Source organism: Cetorhinus maximus, chromosome 12, assembly GCF_964194155.1.
Source record: "Cetorhinus maximus chromosome 12, sCetMax3.hap1.1, whole genome shotgun sequence".
NCBI lineage: Eukaryota > Metazoa > Chordata > Chondrichthyes > Lamniformes > Cetorhinidae > Cetorhinus > Cetorhinus maximus.
This window is the reverse complement of record NC_135890.1, coordinates 56,643,564-56,658,741: the sequence shown is the minus strand read 5'-3', so window position 1 is coordinate 56,658,741 and position 15,178 is coordinate 56,643,564. Positions and strand designations below refer to the sequence as shown.

Genomic DNA, 15,178 nt, shown 5'->3' with positions numbered 1-15,178 from the left:
TCCACATCCCTACATGATTGTATTAATTAAAGTGCAGTTGAAGATTTTGCTCTGTGATTTCTCTTTAGTGAATATTGCTGCACAGCTGGTTCATATCAGCGTAGCCTGAAACACAACAAAAAAAAAGCACCCGTCAACAGTCGATTAATTCTGCCACTCATTTGGTGAACAATATAGGAGGAGGCCTAAAGTGGCTTCATTTTGATTTTAACCAACATACAACTATGTCAAGCTGAGCCGCTTTATTGTAAAGCCAATTATTCATCCCTTGAGAATGCAATAACTCATAACGATAGAATCTTGTAACATGGGAGGAGGCCATTTGGTCCATCGTGTCTGTGCTACCTTTTTAATAGTTATCCAGTTAGGCCCTCTCCTCTGCTGCTTCCCCGTAGCCCCAGAAAACTTTTCCTTTCCAGGTATTTATCCAAGTTTTATTTATTTTCTTTGCAACCTCTTACTGAACCTGTCCCCATTTTGTAAGAATTTGGCACAGTTATAAAGGAATAAAGAATGTGCATTTCTATAACACTCTCAGGGCATCCCAAAGTGCTTCATAGCCAGTGAAGTAATTTTGAAGTATAGTCACTGTAATTATGTTGGAAGCACAGCAGCCAATTTGCACACAGCAAGCTCTCACAAGCAACAAAGTGATAATGACCAGATAACCTGTTTTGGAGATGTTGGTTGAGGGATAAAAATTGAGCAGAACACTGGGGAGAACATCCCTGCTGTTCTTTGAAATAGGCCTATGGGATCTTTTATGTGAATCCAAAAGGCATGCCCCAACCAAAAGATGAATTGCAAGATCAATACCTACCAGGAAATTCTACTTGTCATCTACCCAAAGCTACCCTAGAATTGCCCCTTCACACTATCCAAGTGTGAAACATGTTCACTAACCAGCCCAAAGTCATGTGTTGGTCACAATGTATGATGTGTAGAGTAAAGAGTTAATGATTGTGTTAATGAAACAGTGATGTTAATGATGAGGTAAGCATGACATCAGGGTTAGATGACCAAGAGGCTCCAAGAGAGCGAGACACAGAACAGTCTGTGTCCAGCTAACCATGTATTTGCCTTGGAGTAATTGTAAATAGTTTAAATAAATATTTTAAAGAAAAACTATATACCGACTATCTCCAGTCCCACAGAGTAGGCAAAACCTCACCATAACATGAAGAAGCTCCCTGATTTTCCTAATTTGCCTGTCTACAGCTTGTATTTATAAAGTGTGTTTGAAATCATGAAACACCCCAAGGCACCTCAGAAGCATAGTTAAACTAAATTTGACACCGACCTATATAAGTAGATGTTTCTCTCTCCACAGATGCTGCCAGATTTGCTGAGTTTTTCCAGCATTTCCTCTTTTTTTATTTCAGATTTCCAGCATCCACAATATTTTGCTTTTATTATATAGATGTTAGGACAGTTGACCAGAAGCTTTGGTCCAAGAGAGAGCTTTTAAGGAGCATCTTAAAGAAGAGAGAGGTGCTGAGGTTTAGTGATGGAATCCCAGAGCTTAGGTACGAGGTAGCTGAAGAGACAGCTGCCAATGGTGGAGCGATTAAAATCAGATGTGATTAGCCTGGGTGTTGTATTTGACCCTGCGATGAGCTTCCGACCACACATTCATGCCATCACTAACACTACCTATTTCCATCTCTGTAACATTCCCTGACTTCGTCCCCACCTCCGCTCATCTGCTGAAATTCTCATGCATGCCTTTGTTACCTCCTAGACTCAACTATGCCAAAGCACTCCTGGCTGGCCTCCCTCATCCAAAACTCTGCTGCCTGTATCCTTCCTTGGATCGAGTCCCATACCTCTGTGCTTGCTGAGTAGCATTGGCCCCCATTTAAGCAATGCCTCAATTTTAAAATCCTCATTCTTGTTTTCAGATCCTTCCATGGCCTCACTGTAATCTCCTCCAGCTCCACAACCTTCCAAGGTACCTGCGCTTGTCCGATTCAAGCTTCTTAAGCATCCCTAATTTTAATAACTTCACAATTGGCAGCCGTGCCCTCAGCTGCCAAGGGCCCTAAGCTCTGGAATTCCCTCTCTAAACCTCTCCTCATCTCTACCTCGCTTTCCTCCTTTAAGAGACACCATAAAACAAGCTCTTTGACCAAGCTTTTGATCATCTGGCATAATATTATGTGGCTCAGTGTCAAAATTTACTTTAATAATACCCTTGTGAAGTTTTACTATGTTAAAGGTCCTAGTTTATACTAGTTGTTCTTGTATGATGAAGTCAAGTATTTTCTGAATTAGAATATGGAATCTTTCAAACAAGAATAAACTGATTATGTTTACAAGTTTATAAATTGATTAATGCTGAAGCAAAATGTAGTAAGACACAAGATATGTACTGACTCTAAAAGCAACTCTAGTAAAACAAGTAAAGTTGTGCAAGGGCTTCTATCTTTCATACTTCCTGGAATTAACAGCAGCCATCTGTTGAGATGGGAAATGACTATGGTAGTCACTTGTGCCATTAATAGCTCAATAATGTAGCTTGGGAACAGGCTTCAACCGAAATAGAATACAACTTACCACGTACTGTATAAATGAACTGATTTATTACTTTTGACTGACTGATTTCCACTTTCTTGTCTATTTTCTAGAGTAAGAAGCAAACACGTCTATTTAGATATCTGAGAGTGTATGAGTGAAGGTGTTTTGAAGAAAATTGTATTTTTTATATAGCTGGAAGTGAGTTCCAAAGCTTCAGCTTAATGTCTGGGTTCAGCCTACATTTCAAAAGTCTGAATTAAGCGGCTCATAATTAACTACAGGAGGAGATGGTGGCGTAGTGGACTAGCAATCCAGAGGCCCAGGCTAATGCCCAGGAGACCCGTTTACAAATCTGGAATTGAAAAATCATCTCAGCTTCATGGTCGTCATAACTATCATCAATTGTTATAAAAACCCATCTGGTTCACTAATGTCCTTTAGGGAAGGAAATCTGCTGTCCTTACCCAGTCTGGCCTACATGTGACTCCAGACCCACAGCAATGCTGTTGACTCTTAACTGCCCTCTGCAATGGTCTAGCAAGTCACTCAGTTCAAGGGCAATCAGGGATGGACAACAAATGCTGGCCTTGCCAACAGTGCCCACATCGCATGAAAGAATAAGAAAAAAATAACTGCCAAACTCTCAGGTTAGGTGGCTGTCTTTTACGGACTCCTCAGCCCCAATTGTTAAAGGGACAGAGTAGGGGAGTGTGTTTGCAGGGCCTCATTATTGCCACTTTTACTCTGTCCCACACCCAACAGAGAGCCAGGCTTGATGGACTGGCTGCCAGGCAGGAGCCTCAACAAAAACCACTGGGGATGATCCCCGGTGGACATTGTAGGTTGGTTGGGGAGAAAATAGGGCATGCCCAGAGAGATTGCAATCCAGGAGAGATAGTGGGTTGATGGAGAGAAGGAAAGGTAGGGGGATGGGTTGGATGGGCAATCAGAGAGGATAGGGGACAGGGAGAGACTGAGGGGCAGAATTGGAATTGTGGGTATTGATGGAGGCGGATACTGGTCACAACATAAGGTTTGCTTGGCAAGCAATAAGAAGTTGTTCTCCTGCTCCTCCTAGCCCATGTGAAGTATTGGAAAAGCACTAACCTGTTTGATCTGCCTGTTCATACCTCACTTTAGCTGCCAGGTTTCCCAATCCCTGGAAATAACAGGAACAGGGCCTTATTTAATTATAACCATGGACATGCCTCGCCAGAGTGACTTATTTAGTTTCCCTCAATCTCTTCTCAATTAAATGATACAGTAGCATAGTGGTTATGATGCTGGACTAGTTATCCAGAGGCTTGGACCATTTGAGCCATAACGAGTTCAAATCCCACCACGTCAGCCAGATAAGTTAAATTCACTTATTACATAAAATCTGGAATAGATAATTAGTAATAGTGACCATGTAACTACTGGATTGTTGTTAAGAACCCATCTGGTTCACTAATGTCCTTACCTAGCCTGGCCTACATGTGACTCCAGACCCATAGCAACATGACTGTTGCTTAACTGCCCTCTGACAAAACACACAGTTGGTTCAAGAACACGGCTCACCCCACTTTCTCGAGGGCAGTTAATGATGGTCAACAAATGTTGGCCTTGCCACATCCAAGAATGAATGTTAAAAGAAGTTAAAACAGAATCCGGTCTGTGCATAGTAGGTTGGCCAGTCAGGTTTTGCAAATTAGCCAGTTTAACCCCTTGCCACACTGACTTGCTTTGCTGCCCAAATGTGGGATTAAAATTCATCCTTGTGTCTGTTATTTTGCATAGTGTGAATCCCATTGTAACCTTTAAAGCTCGCCATTAAAGTTGTGTTCCTTGTCATTTTTAAGAGTGTTGCCAGAGTCTCCATGTGATCCCAGTTGATGTGCACCATTTGGGTATCGCACCTGGGTTGCCAACCCTCCAGGATTGGCCTGGAGTCTCTAGGAATTGAAAATCAATCTTCAGAACACTGCAATCCTGGAGAGAAATTATTGGGGCATCGACAAAAAATAACAATCTTCATTATTTTCTTTGAACGTTTCTCTTTACCAGGTATAAAAGTATTGGAAATGGGGGGAAAAGGCTGTTTGGCTGACAGTCGAGCATCATCCAATTGGGTAATGAGTCTTTTTGCTTTCCAATTGGTGTAGGAAGGCAGTGCGTCACAAGGATGGATGTGTTGGCCGACTAATGGCTGGAGTGTGGGGCGACGTCATGTGATGAATATGTGATGAATATATGATGAATAGGAATACGTTTAATCACAGTTGGCACCCTATATTGTATACTTATTGTGATGGTGCTGTGTGTCTAGCAGAAAATTGCAAATGGATGATAGGAAAATTCTGTCTTTGGTTTGCCAGCCATGGAGAATAGTAGAGACCAAGGTAGTAATCTTATCAATGACATCGGGTTCTGATGGAAACAGTGAGATTAGGAACCATTAGGAAGTCCTAAAATGAAATGTGGGCCTTGAAAACTAGGGGGTCAAATTCATCTTGACTTCACTGGAATTGAATCTCTAGCAGAGGGTATAATAGGCAGCCAATGTGATACTGTCCAAGTCAAACCTTTACTCCTCCGTGTACAATGTATTTGATGGGCTGAATGGCCTCCTTCTGTGTCATAATGACTCTGTGACTACATGAACTATAGAATGCGTGATTTTATTCCTTGTTGAATTTTTCTTTGCCCTGTAGGATTTCTGTTTCTTCAGTGTTTAAAGCAGTGCACACTGAAGGATGAATCATCATAAAATAATTAGTATCAATTTGCGTAATAAACCCACACTTACCAGGAGATGTGTTTAGTAAAACAAAAAGTGTCCCATTTCCCTGATTGAGTATGGAAAATCATAGCTGGAACTAATTTAGTTGCTTATTAAACATCAGGTTTCATTTCCTATGCACAGTATAGTAATGAGGAAAGCATTGCCGGTAGAGATTAACGGCGAGAGAGAGTTGTAGCAGTTTTTGTTTTATCTTGTGCTGTTGCATCTTAAGAAAAAAAATTGTTGTAAAAAATATTAAATGCATACCGAATTTATCAACCCACTTCTTAGTGACCTGTTTGTGGAATTGTATAATGTAGGTGACACAAAATCCAAACCCCCCCCACCCCCCCGCCAAACGGATACAGTCTTATCTATCCAGTGTCTTTCAAATGTTCCGGCAAATATATCTGTAAACGTTCATTTGGTCTTGCCGATTCACAGAGAGCGTTCGTTATGAGCGTACGTTATTGCAAGTAAAGTGTTATACAAGACCCATTTAGACTGGAAGCATTTTGGGTGTTACTGTGGTCTGTGCTGCAAGTGAAGACATTTCAATCTGTGTCCTTTCACTTAACCGTTTGAGAGTGTAAGATGGATGATTGAGTGGCGTCAATCATTGGAAATCCAAATCTCCTCAAAGGAGGGTACAAAGGCTTCAAGTGTTGAACAACCTGTTGAATGCTGAAACTGAACAACACAATGCAGGCCGTGCAAAGGAGCTGCTGCTTTGGTTAAGTGTGAGAAGGGATGTTCATGGAGTTAATGGTGTAGTATTTGATGATGATGATGATGGTGTGGTTCCAAGGTTGACCAAATCTTGTGATAGCTTCAGAGCTACTGGTTGACACATTCATGAGATCAAAGTATTTTGGCACAGTTAAAATATTGATAATTGTACAGTAACTAACTGAGATACTCAACGATCGTCATATTTTAATTAAAACCCTTTGTTGGTCTGTATTGGCTTGCTTATTGCGGCAAATAGGATGAAAGAATGATAACTGTATTAAGTTGTTGGCCGGACATTAAAACACAGCTGATTGGTTAATGTGGAAGCACACTGACTCCATGCTAAATTGCAGTGCTCATTAACAATTTGCTGGCCCCTCACACCTTCCCATCATTGCATTCAAAAGGTGACGGTGGCGCTTTAGTGAAATTTTCCCTTGAGAAATCGAGGAGCAGGCCCCTCAAAACCTGGTTGCTCTCACATTGAATTTACTTCAATGATAGTGAGAGCTGTGTTAGCAGCTGTATCCAGCCAAAGCAGAAAAATCTTTTTCAGCAGATGTTCTCAGGCAATATCTTTTATATAGGAACAGGAGTAGGCTAAATGTGTACCATCATTCAATTAGATCATTTACTTCACAATCTGTACTTCAACCCCACTTTCTTGACTTTTCTCCATATTTCTTGATATCTTTAGTGAACAAAAGTCTGTTGATCTCAGCCTTGAAAGCTCTAATTGACCCTCAGCAATTTGGGGGAGAAAGTCCTTGATTTCAGTTATCCTTTGTGTGAAAGCTATCCTTCCTGATTTCACTCCTGAATGACCTTTGCTAAAGTCTCCTCCCCTTTCTCTCGACTCTCCCACTGGAGGAAAAAGTTTTCCTCTACCTATCCAATCAAAATGATCATTTTAAACACCTCAATCAGATCACTCCTCACATTTCTATACTCAAGGGAATATGAGTCTGTAATTGCAGGCAGCGCCACATTCAGCCATTAATGTTCTCTTACTAGGATAGGTGTAGCCCGCTATCTTTTCTCTTTCAGCTTCTTCCCGTATTACATGGTGTCTGCTTAATGCTGGGTGACCTTCACATCAACCGTCATTTTTGGATTTGTCGGGGGATTTTACAGCCGGCTGTCTTTCCTGCCACTAACCCTCCCCTTTTATCTGCAGGGTGACCAACAAGCCTGGATTTTAATAGGACCATCCAGTTATTGGACCAGTTGTTAGAGACCGGGACGCTGTTTTTCCTGTATTTACAATGTTCCAGCTTTGAGCATGCACGCTACACACCTGTGGATGCACAATGCATTCTCTTCTATGACCACCTTCCTGATGGCTCTCACAACTTGCTCCCCCCCCCCCCACCGACCCAGCTCTCCTAGCTCTGGCACTGCCACCCCCCCCTCCCCACCTCTCACACTCAGCCCTGGCAGGAACCGCCCCTGGGTCTTACAGGTTCATGCCAAAGCATACCTTTAATTTTCGGCCGGGAGTTGGTCACCCTGTTTAACTGGGCTGGGGGGCCAGCACAGATGCACGCTGGCTAACCTGCACCAGCGGCTGGGTTTAAAAGCCATCGTGAATTATAAATTGTTAAGAACTTACTTGACTGACCCAACATCTTTTCAAGGCAAGTTCGGACACCCCATTGGATTTGAACATGAACAGCAGCTGTATAAAGAAGTGCTGTCGATAGGGGACTGGTGGGAGATGTGGGCTTGCAATTATTATCCATCTTCCAGCAGGTGCAGAGAGCTCTGCGAAGGAGGAACTTCACAAGTCTTTGTGAACTGCTGATCTGATTATTGTCCTTTTCTAGAGTGCTCAGTAATGAGCGATAGTTTTCACATTAACAGTGAACCCGTTCATTATTTTGGCATTGTGGCAGATCATTGCCGGAAGTAAGAAACTTCTTTCTGAATTAGTGACAGTAGATGTGCACTGCCACACGTTAAACTTTAAGGTGGGAAAGTGTTGTTTCTTAAATCTTTTCTACTCAGATTTTTTATTTTTTATCTGTTCTTTTAAAGGGCACAGTTTTAAGAAAGATCCTCCTGAATCGCTACTTTGGGAATCTTCGTAGCGTCTATAAAGGGGAAGGATACAGCAGCGGCATAAATGCCCCCCTGACAACAGGAAGTTACTCCAAATCTGCACAACCTGGAGGTAAATACCATGGACATTTGTTAAATTAATATTGAAAATGATAGCAATTGGTAATATAGAGTAAGTTTAGATATGTGCAAATGAAATAAAGAAATAAATTAATCTCCGGTTGCACCTATGTTCTATGTGAACTAAATCAGTGGGTAGCACTCTTGTTTCTGAGCTAGAAGGTCAAGGGTTCATGGCCCAAGTATGCCTGAGACTTGAGCATATAGCCCAGGTTAACATTCCCAGTAGAGTATCGAGGGAGGGCTGCATTGTCGGAGGTGCCATCTTTTGGATGAGATGTTAAACCGTCTGTCTTCTCAGATGGATGTAAAAGCTCCAAGACACCCATTCACAGTTACTGGAGTTACTGAGGGGCCAAATCTTGGTTTGATTGTTGGAATTGTTGTTGCTGTCATCGCTGTGGTTGGTGTGGCTCAGTGGATGAGGAGAGAAGAAATTTGGTTACAGCCCAGTAAAATTGTAGCCACTGAAAGGGGAGGATCACCCTCAAATGCTTCAGTCATAAGCCTGAGGGACAAAGTTACTAACTTCACTGGATTTTTAAAAACAGCTGAACTAGCACAAAAACCAGTTTAATAAACAGCAAGGGGGAACCTCTATGGTGTTGAGATGTTGCAGTGTCACCATTAGTGGGAAGGCATGATTTCAGCATGGTAAGTTTACAAAGGCGATTTGCATTAGAGGCCTTGCTGTTCAATGACTATAGTTCAAAATGATTTAAGTGACTGTAAACACGTACTTTAGGATACACTGATGTCATGAAAGTTACTATAGAAAAGAAAGTTCTTCACCCTTTTCGGCTTCCGACCTGCATATTTAAGTCGCCCGGCATTTTTACGCAGCAGTGTTAGTTATGATTCCTTTTTTCTTTTGATTTCTTTTTTAACGGGACATGATGTTGAATCAGTCAAGGCAGAGGAACATTCTTTGTATCTGTGATGGAGGCAGGGTTGATGAGGATCAAACTCCAGATCAGCCTACCAGTAGTGCCTTCCGTGAACATCTCCATTCCCTCCCCCACTCCCCTCAGCATGGCTTCACCTCCATTTCTTAAGGAGCAGAACTCATAGTGTTCAAGGCTAGAGACTAAGCAGGGAGTGCCTGGGGGCCAAAGGCCCAGTGGGACGTGTTGCAAGAAGGAGAATGAGCTGGGGGATGCTGACTTAGCCAGTCTGAAGGCTGAGCGTTGAACTGCACAGATGTCAAGGCTGCTCCTTGAGGCCAAAGACTGGTGCCAGTGGCTTCTGAGAGACATTATTGGGCAGCCTCATGGTGATTGGAGAGGGATTATGACCTCTCCAAACGCTCACTGGCTCCGCTACTGGTCTGCAGGAGTTGCCCGTCATAAAATGATGGATCAAAACCAGATGCAGCATCTTTAATTATAAGGTCACTTATTTGTGAGGATTATAAAGGAAAAAATGGAATAAAAGGTTTGAATTTATGTAGGACCTTTCATGGCCTCAGGACATCTCAAAGCGCTTTACAGCCAATAAAGTGTAGTCACTGTTGTAATGTAGGAAACATTGCAGATAAAGTGTGTATTCCCAACTTGCAATTCAAATTTAAATTGGCCACGACACCAGGCAGAATTCCCCTGCTCATCTTTGAAACAGTGTCATGGGATCTTTACACTTGAGAGGGCAGATGGGACCTCGGTTTAGCAGTTCATCTGAAAGATGACACCTTCCATAGGGCAGCACCCTGTGGATGACGTGCTCAAGTCTCTGGAGTGGGCCTTGAACTCATAGCCTTCTGACTCAGAGGTGCGAGTGCTGGCACTGAGCCAGGATGATACCTCATGACTTGCAACTGCTTCTTAAATTCCTGCTGCTACTTTCTCACTGATGCCTCATGCCATCATTTAGATCCAGCATTTGAATACATTACAGCCACTAAGACAGGGGCTGCTCCGTGCACACCACTGGGCAGTCATACTGACTTTAGCAAAAGTGGCTGTACAGCAATATTATTCTAAATTAGATGGCCAGTATTTGGTAAGGAAACCAGTGGGCGAGATGGGGTAAACAGTAAATATGGAACTGGCTTATTAAGCCATCTCCCAGTTTAAGTTAACTAGTTGGAGTTCCCTGTACACAATGCCACCCATTTCATCTAGTTCTGTCTGTCCAGAGTGTGATATTTGACGCCAATCAGTCACTCTGCTTCCCATCCAGCAGATTCTGGCCCTCCACAGCTGTAATGGTCTCATCTCAGGTTTGCTTCTGTAATGAAAGGAATAGTTTGTGAAATAGATTATTAAGCTGATGAACAGGTTATGGGGAAGATGGTGGCGTAGTGGTAATGTCATGGGCTAGTAATCCAGAAGCCCAGGATAATGTTCTGGGGACATGGGTTCAAATCCCATGATGGCAATTAATAAATCTGGAATTGAAAGCTAGGCTCAGTAATGGTAACTGTCAAATTATCATCGGTTATCATAGAAACCCATCTGGTTCACTAATGTCCTTTAGGGAAGGAAATCTACTGTCCTTACTCAGTCTGGCCTACATGTGGCTCCAGACCCACAGCAGTGTGGTTGAAATGGCCTAGCAAACCACTAAGTTTAAGGGCAATTAGGGATGGGCAGCAAATCCTGGCCTTGCCAGTGATGCTCACATCCCATGAAAGAATGCATTTTTAAAAGATGTTCCCACGAGGAGGGCCAACAGCACTGTAGGCGTTCTTGCAACATGTGAACTGCAGCGCTTCAAGAAGGCGGCTCACCACCACCTTCTCGAGTGTTATTGGGGATGGGCGATAAATGCTGGCCTTGCCAGCAATGTCCACATTCCACAAGTGAATAAGAAAAATAGACAGACCTTAAACAAAAACAGAATTACCTGGAAAAACTCAGGTCTGGCAGCATCGGCGGAGAAGAAGAGAGTTGATGTTTCGAGTCCTCATGACCCTTCAGCAGAACTGAGACCTTAAACCTGTTTTCAGGCTACTGCTGTTTGACCTATTTTGGGTAGTCCTATCGGCATAGCTCACAAGGCCATGGGAGCACAAACAAGCCTACTCACCACATCAAGGTGCAGTGCTCAGGTGGTTATTGTTGGTGGGCTGCCTATTGAGGAAGCAAAGTCAATGATTCCAGTACAAATTTGTAGCATTTACAGCGCCCAGCTGAAGTTAGATTTCGGAGTGAATCTTGTCTCGCTGTAAAAATAATTAAGTCCGATTTTCTTTTGAAACGATAAACCCTTTCAAATATTCGTTTCCCTGTGACTGTTGCATGATGGCCTGATGCACTCTGAGTCCTGCCAAGCTCTGCCAAGTGATGCTATTAAAGCCTCTGAGTTTCAGCTGGTCTGTGCCCACCATTAAATTAAAAGCAAAAAAAGGCTTATCTAGCCCTTTCATGACCTCATGGCATCTCAAAGCACTTTACAGACAATTAAGTATTTTTGAAGTGTAGTCCTTGTAGGAAAGGTAGCTGCGCACAGCAAGCTCCCACAAACAGCAATATAAGATAATGTCCAGAAAATCTACCTCAGGGATGTTGATTGAGGGATAAATTTTGGTCAGGTAACCAGGAAAAATGTCCCTGCTTTTCTCCATTTTTTTAATTCATTCATGGGATGTGGGTATCGCTGACTGGGCCAGCATTTATTGCCCATCCCCGATTGCCCTTGTGAAGGTGGTGGTGAGCTCCTCCCTTGAACTGCTGTAGTCCATGTGGTGTAGGTATACCCACTGTGCTGTTAGGGAGGGAGTTGCAGGATTTTGACCCAGCGACAGTGAAGGAACGGAGATATATTTCCAAGTCAGGATGGTGAGTGGCTTGGAGGGAAACTTCCAGGAGGTGGTGTTCCCATATATCTGCTGCCCTTGTCCTTCTAGATGGTAGTGGTCATGAGTTTGGAAGGTGTTGTCTAAGGACCCTTGGTGAGTTCCTGCAGTGCACCTTGTAGATGGTGCACACTGCTGCTAATGTGCGTCGGTGGTGGAGGGAGTGAATGTTTGTGGGTGGGGTGCCAAGGAAGTGGGCTGCTTTGTCCTTGATGGTATCAAGCTTCTTGAGTGTTATTGGAGCTGCACTCATCCAGGCAAGTGGGAAGTATTCCATCACACTCCTGACTTGTGTCTTGTAGATGGTGGACAGGCTTTGGGGAGTCAGGAGGCAAGTTACTCGTCACAGGATTCCTAGCCTCTGACCTGCCCTTGTAGGCACATATTTATATGCTTAGTCCAGTTCAGTTTCTGGTCAATGGTAACCCCAGGATTTTGATAATGGGAGATTCAGTGATGGTAATGCCTTTGAATATCAAGAGGCGATGGTTAGATTTTCTCTTGTTGGAGATGGTCATTACCTGACACTTGTGTGGCGCAAATGTTACTCGCAACTTGTCAGCCCAAGTCTGGATATTGTCCAGGTCTTGCTGCATTTGGACATGACTCCTCAGGTCATGACTCCTCAGATACTGAAGTAGTCCATGAATGGCGCTCAATATTGTGCAGTCATCAGCGAACATCCCACTTCTGACCTTATGATGGAAGGAAAGTCATTGATGAAGCAGCTGAAGATGGTTGGGCCAAGGACACTACCCTGAGAAACTCTGGCAGTGATGTCCTGGAAATGAGATGATTGACCTCCAACAACCACAACCACCTTCACTTGTGCTAAGTCTGACTCCAACCAGCAGAGAGTCTTCCCCCTGATTCCCATTGACTCCAGTTTTGCTAGGGCTCCTTGATACCACACTCAGTCAAATGCAGCCTTGATGTCAAGGGCAGTCACTCTCACCTCACCTTGGGAGTTCAACTCTTTTGTCCATGTTTGAACCAAGGCTGTAATGAGGTCAGGAGCTGAGAACCCTGCTGGAACCCAAACTGAGCATCAGTGAGTAGGTTATTGCTAAGCAAGTGCAGCTTCATAGCGTTGTTGATGACCCCTTCCATCACTTTACTGATGATTGAGGGTAAATTGATGGGGGGGTAATTGGCCGGATTGGATTGTCCTGCTCTTTGTGTATAGAACATACCTGGGTAATTTTTCACATCACAGGGTAGTTGCCAGTGTTGTAATTGTACTGGAACAGCTTGGCTAAGGGCACGGCAAGTTCTGGAGCACAAGTCTTCAATACTATTGCCGGAATAGTGTCAGGGTCCATTGCCTTGCACTATCCAGTGCCTTCAACAGTTACTTGATATCATGTGGAGTGAATCAAATTGGCTGAAGACTGGCATCTGTGATGCTGGGGACTTCCAGAGGAGGCCAAAATGGATCATCCACTCAGCACTTCTGGCTGAAGATTCTTGCAACTACTTCAATCTTTTTCACTGATGTGCTGGGCTTCCCCATCATTGAGGATGGGGATATTTGTGGAGCCTCCTCCAGTGAGTTGTTTAATTGTCCACCACCATTCATGACTGGACGTGGCAGGACTGCAGAGTTTAGATCTGATCCGTTGGTTGTGGGATCGCTTAGCTCTGTCTATCACTTGCTGCTTACGCTGTTTGGCACGCATGTAGTCCTGTGTTATAGCTTCACCAGGTTGACACCTCACTTGTCCGTATGCCTGATGCTGTTCCTATCATGTCCTCCTGCACTCTTCATTGAACCAGGGTTGATCCCCTGGCTTGGTGGTAATGGTAGAGTGGGGGACGTGCCGGGCCATGAGGTTACAGATTGTGTTCGAATACAATTCTGATGCTGCTGATGACCCACAGCACTTCATGGATGTGCAGTCTTGACTTGCAAGACCTGCTCGAAATCTATCCCACTTAGCATGGTGGTAGTGCCACACAACACAATGGAGGGTATCCTCAATGTGAAGATGGGAATTCGTTTCCACAAGGACTGTGTGGTTTTGATACAACTGGGTGGCTTGCTAGGCCATTTCAGAGGGCATCTAAGACTCAACCACATTGTTGTGGGTCTGGAGCCAGATATAGGCCAGGCCAGGTAAGGATGGAAGATTTTTTCCGCTAAGCCTGTTTTAAAAAAAATATATATGACACTCAATAATGGTTTCATGGTCGTCATTATACTTTTAATTCCAGATTTTTACTGAACTCAAATTTCACCATCTGCCATGGTGTCATTCGAACCCTGGTCCCCAGAGCATTACCCTGGGCCTCTGGATTATAATGGATTACTATGCCACCACCACCTCTATGGTATTGTGGGGCCATATTTTATGTCACCGGAGCCTCCGTTTAAGGTCTCATCTGAAAGGCAGCAGCTCTGACAGTGCAGCAGTCCCTCTGTACTGTAACGCAGTGGCAGATGATGTGTGCCAGGCGGATCAAATCCACAAGGGAAACTTGATCATATGGTCACAACTGCTTTGCAATTTGTATTTTATTTCGAGATGCGTGCCCTGAACTACCATGACTTCAGATATTTTTAGAAAACTAAAATTAAACATTTATTAACAAAAGAAAAGATTTCAAGCACATACAGAGGACTACAAATTACTTCTATAATAACTCCTAAAACCCCAAATTAATCTGCCTGCTCATTACACCTCCGTTAAGACAACAGTAAAAACAAATAAATTTAAACAGACCCAGGCAAAGCAACACAATACCTGGATAGGAGAATTCACAGTGAGTTTTCTCAGCTTTGGTTCCTGTAGACAGCAACTTGATGCATAGAGGCTGGAGGCTTTTCACACTTGTGTTAGATCTTAGAATGCCTTCTTCTCTGACACATAGCCTCATTCCTTTATACATGTTTCTCCCTTTTTAATGCAAATTCCATTGTTCCCATATGTTCTTGCAACTTTGCTTTTCTCATAATATAAAGCTTTCATAGTACTAATTTTATCAGTAACCTTTGGGGAAAAATAAACACGTTGTTTGACTTAGCTTCTTCTGCCTAGGTGTAATATCTTACCATCTCTTTGAAATTCAAACTACTCTGGTTTATCTAAAAATGCAAATTTTCCTTACACCTCACATTCTAAAACTTCAGCCATGTTTACATATTTAGTATTTCAAACCTAGCTTCTTGTTGATAACTCAAAGCCTCC

General features: G+C 43.2%; 1 protein-coding gene across 1 annotated transcript in view; it reads left to right on the top strand.

Moving 5' to 3' along the window:
• Positions 1-15,178, top strand: part of itpr2 (inositol 1,4,5-trisphosphate receptor, type 2) — a 244,007-nt gene that overhangs the window by 111,465 nt on the left and 117,364 nt on the right. The window contains exon 34 of the mRNA XM_078554637.1: positions 8,051-8,186. Within this exon, the coding sequence (XP_078410763.1) occupies positions 8,051-8,186 (136 nt within the window). The remainder of the gene's footprint in view (positions 1-8,050; positions 8,187-15,178) is intronic.